The 24,986-nt window shown below is 39.6% G+C and overlaps 1 protein-coding gene across 1 annotated transcript in view; it reads right to left on the bottom strand.

Moving 5' to 3' along the window:
- Nucleotides 1-24,986, bottom strand: part of cacna1bb (calcium channel, voltage-dependent, N type, alpha 1B subunit, b) — a 207,017-nt gene that overhangs the window by 86,343 nt on the left and 95,688 nt on the right. Inside the window, exons 8-10 of the mRNA XM_039614707.1 lie at nt 3,338-3,441; nt 1,132-1,247; nt 946-1,035 (exon numbers count right to left, since the gene is read on the bottom strand). Coding sequence (XP_039470641.1) covers nt 946-1,035; nt 1,132-1,247; nt 3,338-3,441 — 310 coding nt within the window. The remainder of the gene's footprint in view (nt 1-945; nt 1,036-1,131; nt 1,248-3,337; nt 3,442-24,986) is intronic.

The raw sequence follows: 24,986 nt of genomic DNA, 5'->3' as shown, positions 1-24,986 counted from the left end.
AAGAGCAAAGATTAGCAAGCTAAATACATAAATCTGCTAATGGTTTGTCAGTAATATTAACTGATAATAACTGTTTAATTCTGATGTGTTATGATGCAAATGTCTCAAAAGCCTGGAAACAGACTAAACATTTTATTTTTGCATGAAAAGTTAAAAATTGCAAGCACAACTACTTTGTGTACTCTTCATGTTCATGGTTTTCAAAGATCCAAATAATCACTGCCAACTTCTGGCGGGACTTGATCCTAATCCCCCTACAAGCTGTTTGCTGACAACCATTACACAAAAACACGATGAACAAAACACTAAATAACTACCAGCAAAACATATGTGACACTGTGAGATTAGACTGTAATAGAAAAGAAGAAAGAAAACAACATTCAAGCAAAAGACCACAACAGCCACCTTAAAGTTAGACAAATAAAATAAAATGAGGTGCAAACTGCATGTCTCAAATCATATGTGCAGTCATTTCAAAGTGGTTGAGGGCGGGGTGTGATCTCTGAAGAATAGTTTACAGTACTTTTGCTTGAAGTGCTCATTCTTAGTGCTCAGCAGCACTTCTAAGGCTAAAACTGTAAGAACGACATGCTGCAGTGTTACATGCCAGACAATTTTTTGGCTGCTGCATCGAGTTCCTGGACTCCTGTCATCTCCATAGAATTGCCAGCTAGCTTGTTGGGTTTTTTTAAAACATTTCTCTAATCACAGTAATAATTTGCATCATAAAAGTCCATGCAGCAAGTAGACAGGTGAAAAAAAGAGCCAGATCACATCCATGACTGATGACTTTAAAATGATCCATGTGCACAAGTTTAACGATGTCCAAAAGCAGTCATGAGATGGAAACGATGAGCCATACCTTTCTGTGCCTGGTTTACCATCGGCCTCCTGTGGTAATGGACCATGGTAAAGCAGGCAACAGATACTCAGCCCTGTTTTCACCTGGAAGGTTTTGTTTCCTCTTGTACCACGCACCGTCCAGTGGGGACTTCTCCTCTGCAATCTCATCCTCCTCCTCCAGCAACACCTCCTCTGCAGCGAGAGAGAGAAAGGGAAAAAAAGGGGGATTTTCTTTCTTTCTTTTTTTTTTTCCTAACACAACCATGCTTTTTGAAAGATGAGTCTAACCTGCTTTGCAGATCCACTCCAAGTATCCAGTGAGCTCTCTCTCAATCTGCTGTTGCCTGCGAAGCTTTAGGAACTCCTGTCTCTTCTCCACACGCTCTCGCTCTTTGGCAAATTCTCTGTTGAGGCAGGATTTTTTTATACACAGCAAGAACAGGTTGCATTAACATTTAACATGTGGTAGTTTGCATTTAAAGACTTTTTTTTAATGTTTGGGTCATGTGAGCAGATATTGATCTATGTAAGAGACAGATAAACTGTAGATGAAGTTGAGGTTCAAACTATTCGGGCAGATGGATTAATAATGTCAGAGTTAAGATGACAGCTGGGAAACCGTTGAGGATATGCAAGAGGAAAAAAAGGCTGCTGGCATAGCCATAACTCTGTCAGGAGATATTTCCAGCATTTTCAGACATGAAATGTTTGGGTGGAGAGAAAGCTCGTGATGCTGTTTCATGGCTCTGTGTGATAGGACTACTGACAGCATGTGCACTTCTCGTAGAGAAAACAATGAATGGTAAGATATAGTATTTTTTCCTTAGTTCTGTTTTAGGAAGCATGTTTATTCAGTTTTCAGTTGATGCACACAACTTTCTTGTCTTAAGGTGTAATATGAAGCTATAAGCAGCAGGCTATTAGCTTAACATAAAGACTGAAAGCAGCGGTACGCATATGACATCTTTTTTTTCATAACCTCTGTAGTAGAATCATTTCAGGGATTAATGTATCTAACCTTCGTAGTGCTAGACTATGTCTGACTTTTCACTTGTGTTATTGCGATAATAAGACAAGAAAAGATTAACAAACAACCTTTGACCAGCATTAGAAGTGCCTGCTCAAAGGATTTTGTTACCTTGTTGATTTCCTCTACTTTACTATTTATGCCTTGTATGTAGTTAATGTAAGTTAATGGATTGGTGGCACACAGTCATCAGGAAACATGATTTGGAATACTGAACATTTCATAGTTTTAATAGTTTCATGAAAACCAGCAAAATGAGAGGTCAAAGTGATCATTTCACCGAAGGAATATGAGCTAGCTGTTGTCGGATCATCATTTTTCTCAAGAGCTTCATTTTAAGCAGCGGTTCCTTACGACGTCCAGACTAATGATCAAACATGTTTGCTTTAATCAAGAGTTTAAAAAGACAAGAGGCCGCGAGTCACGGCAGGTGAGGCAAGGCTCTTTGTAAACATAGACACAATGAGATGGGCAGACGTTGCCTTCAGGAGTGCAGAGGACCAGGATGATTAAAGCTACCGAGCACGGGCTTTTCATTACACAAGACAGGGAAAGACAATGAGAGGAAGAAGGTGAAAAGGAGAAGCAGTAGACGATAGAAAAGCATGCTGAGTATTCTGTTGATTTACTTAATTAACTCTCAGTTTAGCACTTTATTAATTATTAATTTTTTGCTGCTCCTATGTGGCCTTATTTGTACATACAGGCCACTGAAACAGCCAGAAGCTTTAATTTAATGTCCTTTTAAAGATTATAAAATATTCTCAAGAAGTCTCATAGAAACACATTCACATAGTTTAAGTGACATCATAGACTTCCATTTACTGCTTATTAGCTTGCAGCATTTCCTGTCATATGGATGTGATGAGAGGATCCAAACATCAGTATCGAAGTTCATTTTTGTGCTACTGAGTAAAAAAGTTTATTCTAAGTTACCTCTGAGTAAGTAAAAAATCTTGAAATATGTAACTCAAAATTTTAAGTTATTTAGTGGAAATTTTGATAAGATCACCAAAAATATATACATACTGCATACAAGGGACACATGGGCAAGTTTTAAAAAAAAAAGTCTTTAGCAGTTGGCAAAATTCTATATTTAGCGTTTTCGATCTCTAGTTCTTAGTTGCCCCCCAACACACAGTCACACACACAGTTTGTCAGTTTGTCATCCCTGCGTTCGTTTTCTCGTGTGCTACATGTTCCTGTCCAAGTATTAGTATTTGCTTCTTTTGTTCATTGACTTTTTAAAAGTTAGTTTTCAATGACTTTTTGTCTCACTCTTTCATTTTGGCACATCCTTTGACACAGACTGTGAGAAGTTGAAATTCAGTGAAAGAAACTGGCAACCTGACAAAAACAGCACGGGCAGAGGTGATTTCAAAACAAGGCAAACAACATGCTGATTGTAAAAAAGAGAATATATAACTACAGTTCACCCTTTAGGTTTACCTGTAGTATATGACTTACCCAGAAAGAACACCAAGCACCAGGTTAAGCATGAAGAAGGAGCCGATGATTATGAGAGGGATGAAGTAAAGCCAGTTCCAAGTGTTTCCTGCGACATCATTGGTCTGGACACACAGAAAACACAGAAAACAATATTAGCATTAGCACTGGTATATGTGGATTTAATATTTCTGTGCATTGTTGTGAGACACACTCTCAAAATCAAATTAAGTTAAAGTTTGTATACATTGAGCTCCAAGAACATTTTCAGTGTCTTTGCCAAGCTCTGAAAAAATGTACAAAGCTTTTATTTCCAGGAGTACTTCAAATAAATACATTCTCATTTCATGTTTAATAAAACTCATAAGTGAAACAAAAAATCAAAGAAATGCAAAAGGTCACAAATATAAACACCTGGGCTGACTGTTCAATTTTCTTATTATAAGGATAAACTGCATGCTCAGTGTAAGGTAGTAACTACACTTTACTAAGTTAATGAATAAAGTTTTGAATAAACTTGGTTCTGTATTATTGTTTTTCTTCAAACTATTTTCACATTTTGCATCCACAGCTCTGAATACCAATGTATTTTTCACTACTGTGGCTGAAAGAACAAGAACTTTTGCCAACTTGCCTCATCAGAAAAACAACTTTCCAATTAAATAAAACAAAACACTGAAAAAAAAGCCCAACACTCTGTCATATCAGTGGGATCCCCAAAAACAGCCCAGCTAATGTTCCACATGCAAATAACTCGGTCCTCTATCAATGCCAAACAGAAACCTGTATTTTAAAAATAAATTGCTCCTACACAAACAGAGAAATAGAGCATTTAAATGACTCTATATTCTTACTTCAAATACACAAACACAAACGGATCACCAGTCCAAGAATACACACGGCACCAAATGATATCAGGTAGGCGCAAAATGCAGACAACACAAACATAATAAGTAGACTCCTGAACATTAGATGCATATATGACAGCTGAATTCCAAATCATGAGCATTAATCTGCTGAGATACCAGCCGCAGATGTTCACTTGTGCTTCCAGTGTTTCTGTAGTGCTGATGGTCAGACCCACAATGAAACATAAAGAAAAGCTAAAAATATATTAGGATCTACACTTATGGCCATTTAGTTCTGTCTGCTCTGTGATTTGTGACACACACTTGTTTTCATGTTTTAGTTGGGACATCCAATTGACATTATCATTATTGGGGCGATCGTGGCTCAAGAGTTGGGTGTTCGTCTTGTAATCGGAAGGTTGCCGGTTCGAGCCCCGGCTCGGACAGTCTCGGTCGTTGTGTCCTTGGGCAAGACACTTCACCTACCGCCTACTGGTGTTGGCCAGAAGGGCCGATGGCGCGATATGGCAGCCTCGCTTCTGTCAGCCTGCCCCAGGGCAGCTGTGGCTACAACTGTAGCTTGCCTCCACCAGTGAGTGAGTGAATGAATAGTGGTATTGTAAAGCGCTTTGAGGGGTCCCGAAAAGCGCTATATAAATACAATCCATTATTATTATTATTATTATTATGCTATCCCTAGCATTCCCTAGCCGCTTCCCCTAACCCTAACCATCGAAAATAAATGACTCTGTCTCAAACCTTCGGACAGTGCACATCTCTATTGAGAGTCCTTCTACAGCCACAAACTCACGTTTTTTTTGTCTTTCTGTGTGCTTCTCGCCTGAGGAAGGCCAGATCTTGGCCGAAACGTCGCGGCATAAGCACACACTTCATTGACTCTTTTATTTGAGGAGTTTTATTTTGTTTTTGATTTCATTTTTCATTTTTTCCATTTTTTTCCCAATAAATAAATAAATACATAAATAACTCTTTTATTTTATATACACACATAAAAAATACACTTATTAATAACATGCCTGATAACAAATTCATTTTATTTACCTATAATAACAAAGCCCACGGGGACACAAATTCTACACAAATAAATAGTAACACAAGACAACTATTGACGAAAAAGCGGGACTCATCGGGAGGAGATGAGTGCCTCGCAGTGGACCACGGTCCGCAGAGGGAAGAGCACTTCCCAGAACTTTTTCCAGGGTCGGACTGGGCGACCCGTTGGGGGGATGGACAGTGCATTTCCTGTTTCCGGCTGGAGACAGGCTCAGTCCACACTTCCTAACCATCGAAAATAAATGCCTTAGCATAACCCTAACCTAATTATAGCACTGACACTAAAACCACATTTTGAGTCTCAAAAATGCCTTTAAAACTCAGGGACAGGCATTTTTTCCCCATAAGGGACTGTTGGTCCCCACATAGTAGCATTCCCATTTTTGGTCCTTACAAAAGTATCTAAACATGGTACGTACACACACACACACACACACACACACACACACACACACACACACACACACACTTACTACTCTCTATAGGATCCTGTGATTATGAAGTACTGTGTTGATATTAATGCAGTCACGATCCTTGGACCAGGATCATTGAGTTTTTGGACTTTCCTCATTTATTGTTAGATCATTTTCTTATTTTTTTATCATTAAAATTTTGATTATAATTTACTTACTTAATGTTTCGTAATTAGTTTAATTTAATTCTTAGTTCCAGTTTCTTCTGTTTTTTCTGAAAGACAACAAATATGAAATAATTTTTCAGTAAACTAATCAGAAGCTACTTTTAATAGAAAAGGGCTGCTGCAAAAGTTATATTAAAGTTGCTATAATCTGTATTTTCATGTTAAAGCTTTACTGTTTGTAAAGTAAAATGAGTTTGTCTCAACAACTCAGATTAGATGATAAACTAGCCTTGCAATTCTGCAGCATTATTTTAGCATTTTTAAGCTATTTGTTTTGGATTTGCGACGTTAATATTCACGGTTTGGTTCAGTTTCAAGACATGCAACACAAAAACCAGATGCAAAGATTATTAGGATGAACGATGAATGAGAAGGAAATACTGAATCATCACGTAGCTAAAATATGATTCCTACTGAATGATAATGTTGCCTCGTGTAAGCTGTAAGGCATTTTTTTCCCCATTTTCTGAGGCTTACAGGGTTCCAATACATCAGCTATGTGTAGCTGGACGTTTTATTACACTGGTGATGTCCCAAAATGACGCTGTACTTCACAGTGACTGAGCTACAATGGGGATAATAGTCATGCTACTTTCCCCAAAGGCGATTCTGGGAGTCAGCACCCACACAGCGGCCTGTTAGCTCGGGACAGACCTGCCGACTGATGGGCTCTGTTAAGCCCGGTGACATTTTGCAGACGCCAGTGTCGCAGTGCTGCCACACGCTGGCTCTAATTGTGATGGGAGGTTCGGGGCGGCTGAATCAGCAGGCAGGAGATGTATATTATCCACCCGAGAATGTGAGAAGAACGCACACAAATGTACAGAAGCACACCCTCTGTCTCGGCTGTCAGAGAAGCAGCCGCCCACACACCAGGATAAATGGCTGAGGGAAGCTTCGCTGCTTTGCACGGCATCGTATCTTTTACAGCATTTCCAGCATTTCATCACCGTCTCATCATCTTATCACTCAATCTTCATGTCTTTCTCTGCATCTCTTTTCCCTCCACCTTTAGTTAAATTCTCTCAGTATAAACCTTACAAGAATATCCTTTCATGTTTTCTCTTCCACTCAAATCAGTTGAGTTCAGTGAAGCATGAAGTAATAGGTTTCGGAAATTACCTCCTTTTTTTTTTTTACCTAACCAGCCAAATATTGCAAGTAAAAGAAGGTTCAAACATTTAGAGGTCATCTTGATTGGCACCACACCAATCTTTAAACTCAGCCTTCATTTTGATGTATTGCTCACCTGTAGTGGTATATTGCAGTTTTGTGATACATAATATGATGCACTGAGGTCAGTTTTATTACTGTGGCAGTTACAGAGTGTCTTCTAAATGTCTTCTAAAAACTCTGATTACAGTTACGACTCAAAAAAACTAAACTGCCACAGACTCTCTTTTCATCACTTTACAAAGAAGTTGTGTTTTATAATTCAATCTGACATGTGTAAAATTGTGAATTCAGCTTAAAATTCTTTGCAAATCGAATGTGTGGCTCATTGGTAATACTGGATTAGTCTGGGCTTGGATCATTAATGACTGCCTCCAGCCAACAGGGTACCAGTAGAAACTGTTGTACTGTTGGCCAAAGACAAAGGAAGAGTAGAGGGGGATGGCATGTTTGGAGGCAGTGAGAGAGAAGAAAAGGCAGGGGTTTGGAGAGTGGTTAAACTGGGCAAAGGATGTTAAAGATCTGACGTGGGAACTTCAGAAGAAGATTATAATAGATGTGCAAATGTAGACTAATGTGACTGAGTGAAACTAAACATATTAAATATTTGTGATGATTCCAGAGGAGTCTGAAGTTTATGGTCACCACATTGGTTGTTTCATTTTTCATTACCCAACAGTGCTGTCACTGCATCCCCATCATGTTTTTTTACTGGAGCTTCTGGTGGGCTGGACTTGCTGCAGTTTTCAGAAAAAAACCCAACAACAAATAACACATGAACCGGCAACTAAGGGCACACAAACTGTGCCTGCCAGTGCCTGTGATCTTTATGGCCCAGTGTGGGTGTAATAGATAAAACACAAGATGGAAATAGCTTCTACGTCTTAAAAGTGGTAGCAATGTAGAAATACCCTAAATCTCCATTCTATTTAGTGGTCACCAGGGGGCGACTTCACTGGTTAAAAAAAAACAAAAAAACGACTTCTGGTTGTATAAAAGCCCTTGGCTCCCTTGCTCTGTCTCTTCAGTAAAAACTTTCCTAATTAATTTTTCGGCTCAATCACTGGCTTTTGGCCATACTGAATAAAACATGAATTTCAGTTTACAAATGATCAGAGTCAGAAAGGCGGACAAACCAGAGTATGCTCATTATTGTTAGCCAGGGAGGATGCAGTGTCCCTTGGTCCAGTCAGATTGCCTTTTGCCTTCGTGTGTGTGTGTGTGTGTGTGTGTGTGTGTGTGTGTGTGTGTGTGTGTGTGTGTGTGTGTGTGTGTCTTTTCCCATGTTATCTCTATTTAGTGCATTAGAACACCTCCAGATGTAGGAGAGAGTTATAACTTTGTCTATTTCGTAATGAGAAATATGTATGTATTTAGAATCACTAAAAACGATAGAAATGTTACCAGGTCTGACCTAGTAAGGCATTACATGCAGACTTCAGGTTTTCCCATTAACAATATGCAACAAAATCTTTTTTATTTTCTTGAAAACATGCTGGTTTTTATTTATTTTATATTGACAGTAGTAGCATTACATGTCTTAGCATTTATCTCTCAGGAGAACCTGGGAGACCTTGTTAGGTAGTGCAGTCTCTTGCATCAGCATTCACTCCCAGAGTCAGCTGGTGAGTAGGTAAGACTTTTCTCTTGATTCTCAGCTGGCAGCTTGGAGAGATGAGCTGAATTCAGTTGAGCTTGTGCAAATGTTTTTTTTTTCCTTTTTCCCATATTACTGACATACAGTAAGGTCTCTGAGGTGAAAGCCTAAAAGCTGCTGGATTTCTCAGATTTAACCGTCTGAACAAGCCAAGTACATAGTCAGCTGATTTTAGCTACATGTGAGGATATTCAGGTCTCCAGAATTAAGGATCCTATCAGTTGCTATTTTATTATTTTAAATATAAAAATCACTGAAAAATAGAGTGAAATTATTCTGCTGCATTAACCTCAGTGTAATAACAAGGATGTGGGCATTTCTTTCATTTTTCTACTATCTGTTGTGGTTCTGACAGAAAGAAGAAAGAAAACCTTCTTTTTCACTAAAGAACTAAATGACCATATTGACTGGTTAATCTAGCACAGAATGTAATAGGTCAGAAGGGCTGGAGGAAGTGGCTGTTAAGAGGGACCCGAAACCAGATAAGCAGCCAAAGAGAGACAGGTGGTCACCTCTCTATCTACTGGACTCTACTGGTATCAATCATTCAACTATAAAGCTTAATGACAGCATATTGCATCTCTGTGATGCTGACAAAATCCATCCACAGACAGACTAGTGCACCTGCACTGGTACAGTAGACATCTCCAGGATGATTTTGCTCCATGATAACACGCCATGTAAATATTTGTAAATATTACCAGCTAGGCTTTAATGGTTGATAAATATTATATATTTTAGATCATAAAGAGAGAATTACAAATAAATCCAAAAATAAAAAAATGTGCTACAAAGCAATAGCTCCTTGCTTCCACTACATCTACACCCATTCTTCATGCAGTACTCATGGATCATTTTTGAACATGAATCTGATCTCAACTAAACACCTGTAAAGTTTTGTGCCTGTGACTTAGACAGTTGTAACACTATCACATTCATAATGTCTCTGTGAAACAAACATAACACCTCTAAAAGTGCTCAAAATAGTCTTTGTGTTGAATCCCATGATAGTTGTGGGCACATTTTGTCATGATGACAAAGACATAAAAACATCCCGTACTTACAGACAGATAGACAGTCAAGGTGAAATCAATACTGCTGCTAAAGAAAAGAAAAGACCTGTTAAAGCCCCTGGGCATCCTAGAAAGACATCCATCACATCAGTTTATCGTTTATCACTTCTGGATGGAGGGTGTGATCCACTCACTATTCTATATATCAACAAGCAGCCTCTGGCACTGTGAGGCACATCTGTGCTTCCATCTATATTGAAGGCAAGATTTGCTAAGCAGGGCAAATTAGAGGGAAAAATGTAAAGTTCTGCTGGCAAACACTCAGACACTCCATTCAAGTAATTGCCAATGCAACCTACGAACATCAGTGCCTCAAACAAGCAGACCTGGTGAGGGTGTAAGTAATCCACTAAGAGCAGCTTGATGCTTGTAGTCTGACAAAAATAAGTGTCAGTGGGTTTTAGGCATGCAACTCTCACTGGAAAAACCTGGGAAAATCAGACAAAGGGAAGAACAGATGTGCTAATAGAGGGGTGAAATCATGAGTCAGACACTGAGGCAGACTTGATGGGGTGAGGAGGTGGGGGCAGCGGTCACTAGATGACCACCAACAGCTTAGATAAGAGATTTATCCAGACAAGAGCTGTGGAATATGTAAAATACATAAAATAATTATCAGATGCAGAGAGATCCTGTGTTGTTTTTATAAGCTAGCAAGCAAGCAGTTTATTTATATAGCACTTTCAGACAACTCCCAGCTGAAAACAAAGTGCTGTACACTTGACATGACAAAAAAAATGAAAAACAAAGAAAAACACATACATTAAAAAATAAATCAATAATCATAATTTAAATTAAATTAAAACAAAAAAATCAGGGTCAAACTGTATCATATGCTAAGGAATAAAAATGGATTTTAACACGCGTTTTAAAAATGGACAATGAAGGGGCCTCTCTAATGTGCAGGGGCAGGTTATTCCAGAGGTTAAGAGTTACAATAGAGAAGGCCCTATCCCCTCTGAGCTTCCTCTTGGACCTGGGTACCTCCAGGAGCAGCTTGGCAGCTGACTTGAGCAACCAGGGGGTGAGTAAGGATGAATAAGCTCAGAGAGGTAAGGTGGGGCAAGATTGTTTAAGCATTTAAAATAAACATCAGAATTTTCAAATTTTGAACCAGCTGTTTCAAAATGCGGGCTGAGATAAAGTAGATAAAATGATAAAAACTCAAATTGACAGTAGCCCTAATTTTTGTGTCCAATTTAAAATCACTGTCCATCTTAAAACCCATGTTAGTAACAACATGTACAATAAAGTACAAAACAAGTAACAATCCTCTGCCAGGGGTCCCAAATCAATAGCGGCAGAATCACAAGGTCCGCTCGGACCAAACCCAATCACCTCAGTTTTCCTTGAATTACATTTTAAAAAGTTTAGGGCCATCCAAGTTTTAATATCTTCTAAACATGCCAGAAACGGGTTAATAGAGAATCCATCCTATTAACATCCTTCTTATCCAGAAGCAGATAAATCCGCAGTAGTCGGCATAACAGTGGAAGGATATTCCATGCCTTCCAAGGATGGTTCGGAAGGGCTGTAAATACAATGAAAAAAGCAGAGGCCCTAGAATTGAGCCCTGCGGGACCCCACACTGAAGAGCAGTGAAAAAGGACCCTAAAAAGTTAACACTAAAAGTTCCTTCAGAAAGATAAGACTTAAACCAATTTAAAGCAGTACCACGAATGCCTGCAAGATGGTGTAAATGAGAGAGCAAAATGTTGTGATCTACAGTGTCAAAAGCAAGGAGTCAAGTCAAGAACAACATGATTACCAGAATCACAGGTAGGAAAGATATCATTAAAAACCTTTAAGAGTGCTGACTCAGGGCTATGGAGGTTTTTAAAACCTGATTGGAAGACCTCTAGGATACCATTCTCACTTTTAAAAAAAAAATCAATCAATTGGGAATATACAATTTTCTTCAGGATTTTAGACAGAAAAGGCATCTTGGAGATTGGCCTGTCTTTCTTAAGCAGGGTTTGTACTACTGCATGCTTAAAATTAGCAGGGACTACATCAGATATTAAACTGCTGTTTATAATAGTAAGAACAGTGTGCCCTATGTTTGGCAAAATCTCTTTAAAACCTTAAGGATGGACAGGATCATTCGGAGAACTGGAGGGCCTCCGATGGCCAACCACATCCTCGAAATAAGAAAGAGTCACAGGCTCAAACTGGTCAAAAACAGCAGAGCAAGGGATCAAGACAGAGGGGTCAGACTCAGGGGCAGAGATGAGAGCCCGCGTAGTTGCAACCTTCTCAATGAAAAAACACATAAAATCATTAGATATTTTATAAGAGGCCTCCAAACAGCCACTTTGTGGAGCATTTAAAACTAGGTCAATAGTGTTAAATAGCACACGTGGATTATAATTGTTGGAGGAGATGATCTTGGAGAAATATTCCCTTTTAGCCTCTTTGATAATATCCTGATAGAGACTCCAGCAGTCCTTTAAGATTTGAAGAGACACCTATAATTTGTCCCTTTACCATTTGCATTCAGCTCTACAACAGTCCCTCCTCATAGCCCGAGTGGTGTCATTAAACCAAGGCTCAGTTTTAGCCTTGGGCTGCCTGGTTTTAAATGTACCACAGAGTCCAGGATAGTTTGGCAGGAAGATTCAAACCAGGAACTGAGGTCCTCTGTGCCCAAGGGAGTGAGATCAGCGGGGACAGACAGCTGGCTAAAGGCAGAGGAGAATTGGGCGGCAGTGGAAGGGTTAATGATCCGACAATGGCAAACAATAGCGCTGGTTTGAACTGCAGTGTGTGAAAACACAGCATCAAATAATACCGGCATATGGTCAGAGAAGAAGTCAGAGATTTCCACGTTAGACACAGCCAAGCTGTGCGACAAGACCAGGTTTAGTGTCTGTCCGTGTTCATGTGTGGGACCAGGTACAGACTGGACCAGATTACAAGAGTTAATAAGGCTTAAAAAAATCCTTCGCCAGAGGTTTGTCAGGACAGCAGACATGTACATTAAAATCTCCCACAATAAGAATGTGATCGTAGTTAGGCATAATCCCAGCTAGAAATTCTGAAAAGTTCTTATTGTATTTCGGGACGCGATAAATAGTAAACAGCACTGAGTTAGAGCGATTGACTTCAAAAATCATTAAAAGAAACTTCATGATGCTGCAGGTAATAATTCAAGTGAAAGAAAATAATCTGACACACAGCTATCTGTTAGGAACAAAAGGGACATTCCTTGATACCTGCAATATTTGGATATTAATCTAGCTCTTCACATTTGCTTTTGTGCTCCCTGCAGTTTTTGTGCGGCAGATCACTTGCAGAAATGTGAAGGTAAACTTGAAACACTATTGAAACACTAAACACCTCGCTGCTCAATCTAGAAAAAAAATCTTCATAGCCATCCGCAGCATATACGCATCTTGTAATGAATTATTCTCTCCATTACTCTGACAATACAAAAAAATAATAATATTATAAACAAAAAATATACAAAATTAGACTTGGGTTAAAGACGATAACATCCAGGGAAGGCTGAAGCTTTCATCCTGCTGTCTTTCCATGAAGATTTTCTGTTATTATACAAATAAACACAAGCAGAGAAAATCCTCTCCCTTTTACAGAAAGGTCTCTCCTTTGGGCGGGACGTACTGCAGACCCGTCAAGCACAAAAGCGATAAAAATTCCTTTTGTATGCATAATGATGCAACTGGAAGTAAACTGCCAAACCTTAGTGAAAAATCTTACTAGACTCCATTAAATACTCTCCTCCTCAAAATATTGATTACGAAAGGGGAATATCTACAAATACGAATGCAATAATTCCTGGAGCAAGAACAACTGTTCACACTTTTATACTTTTGAAAGCAGTTTCTTTTAATGATAAAACATGTTTTGCACTTCAAAAAAATGTTTTAAAAGTACCACTTTGCTAATGTTTATGCATGATTTGGCATGGGGCGGCTGTGGCCCAAATTGAGATGTGAAAGGCAGAATAAATACCCCTACAGCAGGGATGTCAAACTTATTTTACATAGTGGGCCACATACTGCCCACTTTGATCTCAAATGGGTCAGACAAGTGAAACTACATGATAAATGTGTAGAATTATATATAGTGGAAAAACAGGAACTTTTCTGTTATTTTGTTGTTAATCCACTGGTGAATCTAAATGTGCTAAAAATGCAAATGCTTGTTTCTCTGTCTCGCCCTGTGACAGACTGGTGGCCTGTTCCGAGTCTACCGAGCCTCACAACCCAACAATCTACAATAGCCTCCAGCCCCCTTGCAACTCTGAATTGTAGAAAGAAGAAGTGGGAGAAGTGGGGATTGATGGATGGATGGATGGGCCTTATGTTTCACACCCCTGCCCTACAGCATCATAACTTAAAGGTTTTTTTGCAAGTAAACTGTACACTAACCTCACCAAATCCTAAAAAGCATGAAGTTGCAATTATCACAGGGATGCTATTGCATTAAAATTTAGCTCTCACTGTAAGAATTTATTACACATGTGTATGTGACACATGATTAGTTCACTCTAACTTTAAGTGTAGTCTTTGGGGAGCTAAGCAATGAGATTAAACCGCATTGCATGCACAGCATGAGAGCTAATACAGGGCATATGGCAACCAAGGCCAGTGGCTATATTAATTTAGTTCATTACAAAACTACTGATGCAGTATTTGGCCTTTAGCGAGCTCCTTCTAATGGTAACATATGTTGTTTAAGTATAATGTTGAAAAAAAAAGTAGTCTAAGATTTAGTTAGTGTAAGGTGTATTTATTCAGGGGCAAAGGAACTAAATCCAAAACATTAATACATACTGATGGACAAGACTAAGGATATCTTTTAGTCCCAAAAGATGGAATTATGTAACTTCACTTTGTGTGAAGTTACAGCATATATAAGCCTGAGTTGCTCCACTTCAGTTAAACATTAGACTGCAAAGGAGAAAAGAGAGAAAGGTAAGTTAAAGTTATCCTCCAAGGTATTATCAGCACTTACTCTTTGAGATAAGTTTGTAATTTGGGCCCAAAAGCAAGATTTAGATGTTGACAGGCTTAAGCAAAAATAAACAGACTTGATTTTTTCTACTGGGCTTTTTAAAAAAGCCCAGTAAAAATCCAGCATAGGGAAAAACAGGAACTTAGAAACGTATCTCTAAGGCATAAGGAAACATATGGGGAATAAATCCTGGAGAGGGTCCGGAGAACAGACTGGCTAATAAGTGTGAAAACAGAAACAGAAGAGAGTGATAAAGGATGAGGAAAACAGGACTATAAGAAAAAAAAGAAACTAACAAGTAGATGACATCAGGGATTGAAGATGGCCAAAGTGATTTGGCGACAGCTAATTTCCTCACGGATGCATTAAATTAATATTATCATTACTCTGAGATTCATAATAAATTAAATCTGCGAAGCCACAGTTTCATTCCACACCTCCACGTATAACCAAAGCACAGACTTCTGCTCCCTTTGAAGTTAATAAACACCGATGTATCATCATCATCGTCGTGAAAACAGTATAAGTGACCGCATCTGTAGAGATGCTTGTTTATGTCATCTAATTAGTTGTTTTGTTAGTGAAAAATTTGGTAGTGAGTGAGAATGGCATGGTAAAGATTGCAGGAGTAACAGGTGAAATATTGTACACAGGGGAAAAAAACATATGGTTAAACCTTTATAGTAGGATTATATAAGTTTACTTAAAAAATAAAAGAGCTGGTAAATATCACAACTTCTCGCTGTGCAATTAGGTTAACTAATTGAAGTTGGCTTAAAAAAAAAAAAAAAAAAAAAAATCAGTGTTGTACATCAATGTGTAAATGTTTCTTCATACTGCAAGTGAAAAATAAACTCCTGGCATGTTTGTTTCTCAGCCACCCATGTGTTTGTAGTTATAAAGGGTGGATTGTGCTAGCATAGTGGGTAGATATTGATCTATTAGCGTCACAGGCGATGCCACGACTGGACTTTGGACTCAATCGCCCAGCCCTACTAACAAGAGTGTGTGGGGGAAACACAATGGCAGGAAGTAAAACAGGAAAAAGCAAACAAGGAAAGAAATTACCGAAAATAAAACAGGAAGTGGCTAACCAAGGCTCAATAAGCCCACATGGGAAGAGAAGGAAACACATGAAACACTGTGAAAAGGCAAACACTAGGAGACAAGGGCAGATGTAACAAAATAAAAAACACGACAAAGCGCTATTGATGATGACCAACTGATGACAAACAGTGCCAGAAATCTCAGCATCAGCATGGACTCAGACCTAAATTTTAAGCACCAGTTTACATAACCTGAATAGTACAACGCCTAAATAACACGTCAGACCCTTTGTTTGATCAGAAGAAGTGAATGATTCAGAGATAAAACTAAACCCAGAGAAGCAGCAAAAAAAACCTTCAATCTGCTATCTGCAAGCAATTCTCAGTTCTTTGAAATCAAAGCTTTTAACTTTTTTGTTTGTAAGTTCATTTGGGAGTATTCCTTCATATCTTCCATTGAAGTGTAGCTGGAGTGTATTTTTCCATTTCTGGGAGTCTTCACTTATTTTATCTCCTATCTCCAAATTTAACTTACTCCCTTTTTTGTTGCTTGTTCTGTCTTAAATTACTTTGAATTGCCTCGTTGTAGAAAGGTGCCAAAGGAGTAAACATTCATTTTGTTGATATCTAAAAACAACCTTTGGCTTGTGGCAATGGTTTATTTTCACCAAGTCTCAGGTTTTTATATGAGTTCACTTGATATCGTTATCCCACCTCTGTCATTCCCGTGAGTCATTGCGGGCTTACTGCTCTGAATGATCAGTGAGGAAAAAGCAAAAGCTGCAACAAAATTTGGAGTCATGCATCATGCAGTTGTGGGGTGACAGTGTACTCCCACTCTCAGCTCACAGAACTGCCACCTCACACACACGCACACACACAAAGCTTGGTGAAATGAAGTCAGCCTCTCTGAATCAATCCAGCAGCTCCTTACAGCCTTGAAACATTTACAACTAGCTGCAGTGAATGTGCTCAACAGCTCTCGTGGCACAGAGGATATAAGATCTTTGGAGAGGTGCATGAAGAAGAATAAGAACATGTCAAAACAGGTTTCTGTTTGTTTCGGACATATTGGATTTGAGTCTCTGGTCATCTCTTTCGCTTAGGAGGCCTTATTTATTTTATTTTTTTTTATTTTTTGGGACTTGTAAAATAATTCCAGCAGGCTAACTTCTAGTTAGTATCTACAGCAGAACCTTTTCTTTTTAATTTCCCGCAAAAGTTTTTTATTTTAAGTCCATGCACTTACATATTCAACCTAGCAATGGAGGAGACACCCCCCACAGGAGAGATTCATAGATTTTTATTTTGAGGTTGGCCTAAACTATGAAGACATTAAGTCAGTGCTTTGCAGTACACAGTTTTTATATGAGTGAGAGACATCAGGATATAGTTCTTAGCAAAAGGGTACACACTCATCGCAAGGTGCGTGTGACTTTTTCAGTCTCTCACATCATTGTGGAGGAATTTTGGCCTGCTCGTCTTTACAGTATTTAAATTGGGTTGAGGTCTGTACTTTGACTGGACTATTGCAGCTCCTTGATTCTTTTCTTTTTCAGCTATTCTGTTGTAAATCTGCTGTTATACTTGGGTCACTGTCCTATTGCATTTTACGATATCAGCAGAGCTTTCGCTGACAGACAGATGGCCTGACTTTTGTCTCAAAAATACTTTGGGAACACCTTGCAGTCACTGGGTCGACCATGAACTACGTGTATACCAAAGTCTTGTGGTTTGTTCAGGTGCAACTTTGCAAACCTAGGCCATGCCACATTTTTTTTTAGAGAGAGCAGGCTTTCTCCTGGCAAGCACTTGCAACATGCCATAGTCAGACATATTCAGTCTTTTCCTATTTTTGCTGTCATGGACTTTAAAATTTAACATTTAACAGGTTATCTGAGACCTGTAGAGCATGAGACGATCTTGATTTTTTTGCTATTTCTCCGAGTATTATGCAGCCTGACCTTGGGGTGAATTTACTGGCACATCCATTCCTGAATAACCGTCTTATGTATTTTGTACTTGGTCAGTCAGCATAGTGAGAAAGATTATTCACAAGGACTGAGTGGACTTGCACTTATAAACATCTATTTTCCATAGTTTGACAACAGGGAGATTGGTAGGTAAGGAATATGACATCATTTTCTCGTTTGGTCGTGATGTTCCACTTGTGTTTTTTGTTTGTTTTTTTTTTCCTGATGTTGATGTCGCTAAATTCAGGACTCATGTTTAAATGCAGATTTCTCAGGGTTAAATATTACTTTTGGTTGTACGTTGGTCTGGTTGGATAATCAGAAGTTTTTTTGATGGTGTTAAGTTAATATCTCTCTTTCTTGGTAGCTGTGTTGCAGTAAAGGGAGGGTGAACATACATACCAAAAATTTAGCTTCAATTGTCCTGTGAATTTTAAGGATTCATACAAAGACACGGCTGAATCACACATATCTTGTTGCTTTGTCCTCTATTTTTACAAGAAGTTGACACCACAAGATGTCACCATGTTGAGGTCAAGGTGCACCTGCCTGTGTTGCTCACAGAGCTCTAACAAATGTATTGTGAAAGGTGCCTGCAAGCTCATGTATCTCACAAACAATAAAATTAATCTCAGATATCATAGGCAAGAGTTTAATCAGAGCCAGAAGTCAGTGTTATAGAAAGATCTACAGATCTACCAAAAGCATTGTTAAGTTATGATTGATGCAAACTAATACGAGCAGAGAAAACGTGATGTAATGTAATTACGGATCAGATTTTTTAAGTGTAAAATCTGAACATGACAGAGTAGAGGTAATTAGGGTTGCCACTAAATTGATGGCAGCCGTTGGGTCACCAGGAGAGATGCAGGAAATGTAATAAAATCACGAGCCATGAAATGAAGATTGCCACATTATCAGCGTTGAGAAACCACCCACACATCCTGCTGCTGCTAAAACACTGTCACTTCCCCACTGACTGGCCTAGAGCTAAAGCAGCATTCAAAGTGTGAATAAATGCAATACTCTGCTGTCTTTTGGAGATCGATGTTGTGGATTTACTGCTAAAAGAAAATGTCAATAGAGGGGCCAGGTCAAGATGGCAATATGGTCATGCATGTTGAAAACTGAAAAGGCTTCCTGTTTCCAGTTATTGATTGATTGATTTTTTTTTTCTGATTTAATGTATTATTTTGTACAGTAACATAAAAAAGTAGGATGTTTATTTTGTAAATTGTGGTCCTTTAGGGTGGGCCTACTTGTGATTGACGGATTATCCACAAACTGTCAACGTTTGGTGCACTCCTCCTCCCGCCAGAATGTGTGGGGAGTCCTTTACTCATCCGGCACTCCATTTACACTCAGTTTGTGACCCTCATCAACCATAGTCATGCAATCTGAGGACTAAGACACTGTGCTCAAGACACAACCCGATACTGAACACTGCAAAAACACAAGGTCAGTGTAGATTTCAATATGTGCAGCACAGACTCGCTCCCAGTATTCATTAACAGACACTGACTGGAAAGAGTTCACACCTTTAACTTCCTGGGAACCCACATTTCATACAGTGTTCGCTGGTCTTCTAATACCATGGCGCCTGTCAAAGGCACAGCAGCTTATACACTACCTGAGAGCGCTGAGATAAAGCAACCTGAACAAAAAGCTGCTGGTGGCCTTTTACCTTTGCCCAATAGGAAGCCTTCTGGCATACTGCATCACAGTGTGGTACATCAACTGTTCTGCGGCAGACAAAAAAGATTCTGCAAAGGGTCATAAATACAATGAAAAACTGTTGCCTTCTTTCCTCCCTGTATAATATCACGAAAACCTGCTTCTTTTTCAGAGACACAAATATCAGTGACTGTTTACACCCCTGCACCCATATTTTTCACCTGTCACCCTCTTGCACATCTTACAGCTCATCCAAAATCTGTGCTACTAGACTTATGAACAGTTTCTATTCCAACTCAATCATGCAAAATCAAAATAGCCCATCCAATAATGATCATACCGCAAAAAAAAAAAAAACATTCATGTGGAATTTCTCACTGAAATAATTAGTTTTCATTGTGCAAGAATATAGTGTCTCCGTGCGTGTGTGTTACCTACCCAACACTCACTGTACTTTTTCTGAATTTTTCACACAGTGCGAGGACATTTCTGTTCTAGTTCATTCTATTCTACAACCCCAATTCCAAAAATGTTGGGTTGCTGTGTGAAATGCAAATCTCACAAACATATCTTTTATTCACAATAGGACATAGAAAATGTATCCAATGCTGAAACGGAGAAAATGTACCATTTCACGAAAAATAGCAGCTTATTTTAAACTTGAGGCCTGGTTTTAATGCAGTGCCTATCTTTACTCTGCCCCACTAAAAAGCTCTTTTTATACCCACTCACTTGTAGAAGGACTGGCTATGCCATTATTTCTATACAGTCTACGGCTGAAATTAAACTTCTAGCTTGCAACTTTTAAACATGACACCAAGGTTAGTTCATTTTTACCCACTAAAAAAAGAACACACACTGCTTAAAACCATGACCTTTCCCCGTGACCTTTAATCTTGCCTTTTTAAAGCACACCATAGAACCAAGTCTGCCAGAGCTTATCTTTACATTTTTACATGCTGTGGTGTCATTTTTGGAGCATTTCAAGTTGCTATTCATCAATACAACCATTATATCCTAAATTTTAATAATATGTATGCAGTACGCCCAAAGTAACTACATAAGTTGCAAAAAAGTAAAATAAACTACAAAGAAATGACAAATCATTTTTGTTTTTTTTAACCAATCTAATATCTATCTAATAATGCATGTTATGTAAGTACAACTCCTCTGGTTGCATATGCAAAAAAATTATTGCACTAGCTTATCTGGTTTCCAGATAAGCTAGTGCAATTCTAGCAATTCTACTGGGATTTTAAAAAAGTTAGGCAAATGGGAGCATGCCCTCTCCCGTGGGCTTAAAAGGTTAACTACTCCTAATAATTAACTTAGCCAAAGAACGATTCCTAGGGATTACAGTGAGAGAGAAAAATGACAGAATGGGCTTTGCAGATCGGATCTAGTTGCTGGTGCATTTTGGCAACAAGAGCTAAAATGATGATCTAAAATATAATCTTAAGGTTAAAATTAAAGGTGTATCTGTTTTAGGTGTTTTTAGGACAGGCATGTTGTGTTTGGGACAAAAGCAACTCACACCTGAAAAACAACAACGTATTAGTTAAAAAAAAAAAAAGATAAATGTAAAGACAAAGTGTGATCCTGCCTTAGCCTTTCCTGCAACTGTTAGTATTACAACAAGTCAACTTTGTGAGCAAATTAATTTCAAGGAAAATCTGGAATACTCTGGAGTAATAATTTCTTTCTGGTTGGATCTGTATTCAACCATAATCTGGGCTCCAGCACTGCACGGTTTAGCTGAAAAAGACAACTCCGATAGCATGAGGATATTTTTCTCAAGTGAAAAGCACAGCTCTGCAGCAGCTGGCAACATTCTGATCATTAGCATAAGCTGAAATCTCTCTTCATTTGCCTTCCCCTTTCCCCTGCTTCATGCTTATAACATCAAGGAGGAGCGCTGAGAGAGTTTGGTGACATTCTCCCCCCTACCAAGTTGCCCTCTTGTTTAAATGACTTCACTGCAGATTTCAGCATGTATCAGGTCTTGGATTGGTCTTTTAGACTTCTTTACACCATCAAGAAAAAAGTAGCTGCGTCATTAGTTACAATTAGAGAGTTAGAGGGCATCTTCAAATGAATGATCATTTTCTGACCTGCAACCTCTTAGTTGAGAAAAAGATAAAAAGAAAAGTCATGAGGCTCGCAATATTCAAACTGGATTTCCTCGCTTATATTGCTAATGCTGCTTACAGTGCTATTGCCAGAATGAATGCACCTTCATTGTAACCACTCCGTCAAGCTACAGAATAACATGGAAGACAGCAGTGCTTCATTCCACTATATCAGCTGCTGTGAGACTGCAGGATCCAAGGAAACGGCCTTGTCAGGCGGAGGTTGTGGGGCAAGATAGTAATGAAGGGGAGAGACACTTTGCATGTTCTTTTTTTGCACTATTAGAAAAGAAGGTCTGAATGATCCCCTTCTGGGCAACGGCAGCGTAGTCATCAATCTGCAAGGTGAAATCTGGGTGAGAGAAAGTATAAAATCTACAGAACAAAGCTCCTGCCTGAATGATTCTTCTTACTTTATGATATCAAAGACTTCACCCTTTCCCTTCTATGCCAAGAATGAATTGATATTAATGCCTCCGCTTCCTTGCATTCACACAAGTACACTTACGATGCTATTCTGCTGAATTTGTTTCTGTATCTCCTGCATTTCCTTATTCACCCCCCCCCGAACTTCCAGCCTCATTCCAACTCATCTGAGCCTTCTCTTGCTCTTCTAATATGTGTGGATTAGGTGTAATTTATAACGTGATTTATCTACTCCAGGAGAACTTGGGAAAACAGCTCCCCCAGACTCATATGCTGTTTAGTCATAGTTGGAATCTCAGAAAAATTCAAGACAGATCTTTTTGAATTATTGTTATTTACCAAAGAGAATAAATTCATCTTCATTTAGATTTCACTAAAGTGAATTTCACACAACTTTAAGTTCAATATATCCCACAAGGGAAGTTTATTATGGAAAAGCTTCTTTTAAAACTAACTACATCTGGTCCTTCACCATGAATGTTTGTAGTTAAAAATTTCAATGATTTCAACTGACTAAGTAAATATATTAACTATGAGTGAATAAAGGGTTAAGAATTATCTCCCACCATAATTCTTTTGGTTCAACTGCAGCAACAGTACTTTATGAAATCTTTATACATTTTCTTTAGCTTTCAGTGGCCCGATCCTCTTGACTGTAGTAGGTTTTGGGATTTATTGAAACAAGTCAGTGCAGTGCAGTATTTCACGACTGGTTGGTGAGCAGTTGCGGAAAGTTGCTTGCTGTTGTTAGGTGAAATTGGTCGTATAGAGGCTATTGCATGGAAAATCTGTTGATTTTGTAGTTTGTATGGAAGACAGTGACGTGTGTGCAACTTGCCAACTACTCCGTAAGCTGTTGTGAAACTGCAAAGAGTGCAATGCAGACTGGGTAGAAAGTAAAAGTTGAAATGCTTTTAGTTTTAGCTGTGTGGCACATTTTACTTTGAAGTGAATCGTCTCAGTTTCCAGTTTGTGTGTCAGCCCTCAAAGTTACACAGCTGCTTGGCAAGCAGTTGGCATGTGTTTGAAGGGTCTACCATGCAAACTGTAAGTGGCATCTTTGTGACTTTTTTGGCCATTGACCTCCAGTAACCACTTGCCAATCCATCAGGGATTACACATTTTTCCCCACTGAACAGAGGTTGTCAGAGCGTCACCAACTAGTCTCTACGCCAGTGTGCCTGAGGCCTAACTGAACCACACCCATACCCACCCCTTCAAACAGGCCAGGCGAAGGTAAATGTTTGGGCACAGTATGGATTACGTTGCATGGGTACACCTTAAATGGATCTTACTCTTAAGAACTTTCACTTCCCTTCCAGATTTTTTTTGTTCGTTTCCATAAAACTCTCCAGCCTTGTTTGTCTGTTTGCTTAGATTACTTGTTTTTGTCACAACCTTTACCCTGCCATCTGGTTTTGTTTGCCTGACAACCTGCCAACCCTGTCTTTAAATGCCTTCTGTTTTTCCGTTGGTTTATTTATTTTTAATAAACCACATTTAAATTGCCAGATTACTTTATTCTGCAATTGGTTCCCCATTTTTAGAGTCCTGAGACTTTCTTTGGTTTCTAGCAGTGAGAGGTCAAAGGCTCTGTAAACTAAGAAAACACCAGATAACAGAAAAGCGCTAGCAAAAGCAAAAAATCAAAAACAAACCAAATTTGATTAAAATGAAATGGAAGTAGGAAAAAACAGAAGCTCACAGAAGACTGCACTTGCACTGAGACATTCTGAAAAGAAAAAACATTTACATGTTACACTGCCACATATGGGTCGAAAAAGACTGCATGGAAAACATAAGCCATCATCAATTTATTGCACTGGACACTTTAATGGGGATAAATAGGACAAAAGTGTCACAAGTTTTTTAAAGGGTAGGTTATTAATCATCTATCGGATGGAGCTCTCCTCTCGTCAGGAACTCACTCTGCAGGAGGGGGAGATACAGGAGAGGTGGAGGAAGATCTCAGCCTGGGCGTCTATTGTCTTGTGTAGTCTGGAAGATGAGTGGATGACGGGGTGGGTGCAGTTTTCTCTGGTGGGGTCGGGTGGGCTGTCCCGGGCTCTGCTGCACTGGGCCCCGGTCCGGATGGGCCTGGGCCCCCTTTCCCTGGCGGGTTGCAGAGTATGGGGGTGCCTACTGGGGTCAGCGGGGGAGCTGGCCCCAGGAGGGGTCACTGCCCTCCCTTCCTTCCCTCCCCATCTCCAGCTGCCTCCCTCTTCCCGCTCCACCACAATCACCCACACATGCAGGGCCTTGGGGTAAAGGTGTGTCACCAGGGTGCAGGGGAGGCATCCCCCCCTCTGTCCCCTTCTGGCTGCCTGTGCCTCAATTTTATCTCACAACTTAGACATTCACATTACTCACACTCTCATAACACATACATATAGGATCTTGGGGGTGGGCACGCTACACAGACTCCAAAAGACCATCAGGGTGTACACCTCACCCCTGGGGTCGTTGCACACCTCTCAATTTTAAATAAACGTAGACATTGAGGGCTAGCAGGAGGGGCTATGCGCTTACCTGCTGCTCTCTGGCAGGTAGCTCCATGCCCTCCTGGGTTTTAAATGCACCTTAGAACACACATACATCAACACTACATATGAGCGGGTGGAGGGAGGTTTGGAGTCTTCACACACCGCCGTTCTCTGCGGCCTGCTGGAGCGGGGGGGCTAGGAGGAGGAGTTGGCCGTCCGACTGAGGTCTGGAATGTGGGGCCTCCCTACTGCTGCGGAGTCGGGGCGGTCTGCTTCTCCCCACCGCAGGGAAAAGGGTAACACCACCTGGGTCTGGGTGCAGTTTCCCCCTCCAGGGGCAAGGGTACCTAGACCCAGTTCTAAGAGTACGCTTGGGGAGTGTGATTGTGTGTACAGTGTTTCTCTATGTCTGTCTCCACGTTGGTTACCGGTGGCGGATGCCCTCAGACATCGGTGCGTTGGTAGTTCTTTGTGTCCGGGGATGGGCGTCCAGG

Source organism: Oreochromis aureus, linkage group 7 (genome assembly GCF_013358895.1).
Source record: "Oreochromis aureus strain Israel breed Guangdong linkage group 7, ZZ_aureus, whole genome shotgun sequence".
NCBI lineage: Eukaryota > Metazoa > Chordata > Actinopteri > Cichliformes > Cichlidae > Oreochromis > Oreochromis aureus.
The sequence above is the reverse complement of the archived record's forward strand: the minus strand, read 5'-3'. Positions and strand labels throughout refer to the sequence as shown.